Raw genomic sequence first — 1,866 nt, 5'->3', positions numbered from 1 at the left:
CGTGTCCATCCAGTCAGAGACAGTCTCCTCTCTAACCGTGTTCAYAATAAAATCTGATGTTTGTGTCAAAATAAAACTCAGTTTTCATGAATGGCGCCTCTGCTTGAATCTAGATTTTCCCGCGCTGCTCGCTCCATGGGAAACGAGGGAAAGACGTTTTTCCCGGGAGATTTCCAGACATTTTGGGAGGAAGACGTCACCGCTCAACTCTTCCTTCTTTCCTCGACTTGTTGCTCAGCGCAGCGGCACGCGCACAGCAGACATTTGTGCGCGTGCCGCTCCGCGCGTCAGTCACGGATGGTTGGATGAAGGATGGACGAAGGTTGGATGAAGGAGCTACAGGTTGAGGATCTTTTCCTCCGTCATGTTTTGTCTCAGATGTTGAGTCTGGTGCGCGTGCGCGCAGCCCTCACCTTGTTTTGGGGTCAGACACCTGAGCGCGCGCCTCAGCCCGGTGCAGACGGCAGCAGAACCGGATGTTTGTTCTGAAACCAGCTGATTTCTGTGCACAAGTAACTGATCAGGTTCGCGCGCACGTGTGTTTTATTTCCCCTCGGAGCGTGCACGCGCGTCGGGCACGGCTGTTTAAAACGCGGCGGCTGTGAAACCGAACCTCAGTCCGGACCACAGGAGGGAGGACAGAGCCATGCAGACAGGACCAGAACCTGGACCAGGACCAGAGCCAGAGCCGTGACCGTGTGGCACTGACGGACACGCGCAGCCGGAGCGGGTCAGACCGGACCGGACCGGACAATGACCGTGGTGTCAGAGGAGAACCTGGACGAGTCCGTGGCTCTGGCCGCGCAGGACGTGCTGGACCCGGACCAGAACCAGGAGGAGAACCAGGACTGCTGCGAGCGCGTGGTCATCAACATCTCGGGGCTGCGCTTCGAGACCCAGCTGAAGACCCTGGCCCAGTTCCCGGCCACCCTGCTGGGGGACCCCCGGAAACGGATGCGCTTCTTCGACCCGCTCAGGAACGAGTACTTCTTCGACCGGAACCGGCCCAGCTTCGACGCCATCCTGTACTTCTACCAGTCCGGGGGTCGGCTCCGGAGACCCGTCAACGTCCCGGTGGACATCTTCCTGGAGGAGGTCCGGTTCTACGAGCTGGGGGAGGACGTGGTGGAGAACTTCAAGGAGGACGAAGGTTTCATCAAGGAGGAGGAGAAACCTCTGCCCCAGAACCAGTTCCAGCGCCAGGTCTGGCTCCTGTTCGAGTACCCGGAGAGTTCTGGTCCRGCCCGGGGCATCGCCATCGTCTCGGTTCTGGTCATCCTCATCTCCATCGTCATCTTCTGCCTGGAGACCCTGCCTGAGTTCCGGGAGGAGGTCCGGGTGTTGGAGGAGCCACAGCGGGCGGGGAACGGGACCGGGGCTCGGGGGGTCCGACCCGACCCGTTCACGGACCCGTTCTTCATCGTGGAGACCCTGTGCATCATCTGGTTCTCCTTCGAGCTGCTGGTCCGGTTCCTGGCCTGCCCCAGCAAGGCGGCCTTCTTYAAGAACCTGCTGAACAGCATCGACATCGTGGCCATCATGCCCTACTTCATCACGCTGGGCCTGGAGCTGGCCCAGCACCAGGGCCCGGGTCAGCAGGCCACGAGCCTGGCCATCCTCAGGGTCATCCGCCTGGTCCGGGTCTTCAGGATCTTCAAGCTGTCCCGCCACTCCAAGGGTCTGCAGATCCTGGGTCAGACCCTGAAGGCCAGCATGAGGGAGCTGGGTCTGCTCATCTTCTTCCTCTTCATCGGAGTCATCCTCTTCTCCAGCGCGGTCTACTTCGCAGAGACCGACGACCCGGACTCCGAGTTCTCCAGCATCCCGGATGCTTTCTGGTGGGCCGTGGTGTCCATGACCACGGTG

The 1,866-nt window shown here is 60.5% G+C and overlaps 1 protein-coding gene across 1 annotated transcript; it reads left to right on the top strand.

The window, feature by feature from the left end:
- Nucleotides 1–215: 215 nt before the first annotated feature.
- On the top strand, nt 216–1,866 carry LOC106532821 (potassium voltage-gated channel subfamily A member 1; the record flags this gene model as incomplete). The annotated part of the gene is made up of 1 exon (XM_014028977.1): nt 216–1,866. A coding segment is annotated over exon 1 (1,113 nt), but the record flags the coding sequence as incomplete, so codon positions are not given.

This window comes from Austrofundulus limnaeus, unplaced genomic scaffold, assembly GCF_001266775.1.
Source record: "Austrofundulus limnaeus strain Quisiro unplaced genomic scaffold, Austrofundulus_limnaeus-1.0 Scaffold835, whole genome shotgun sequence".
NCBI classification, from domain to species: Eukaryota; Metazoa; Chordata; class Actinopteri; order Cyprinodontiformes; family Rivulidae; genus Austrofundulus; species Austrofundulus limnaeus.
Note: the sequence above shows the minus strand (reverse complement) of the source record. Positions and strands in the feature narration are given on the sequence as shown.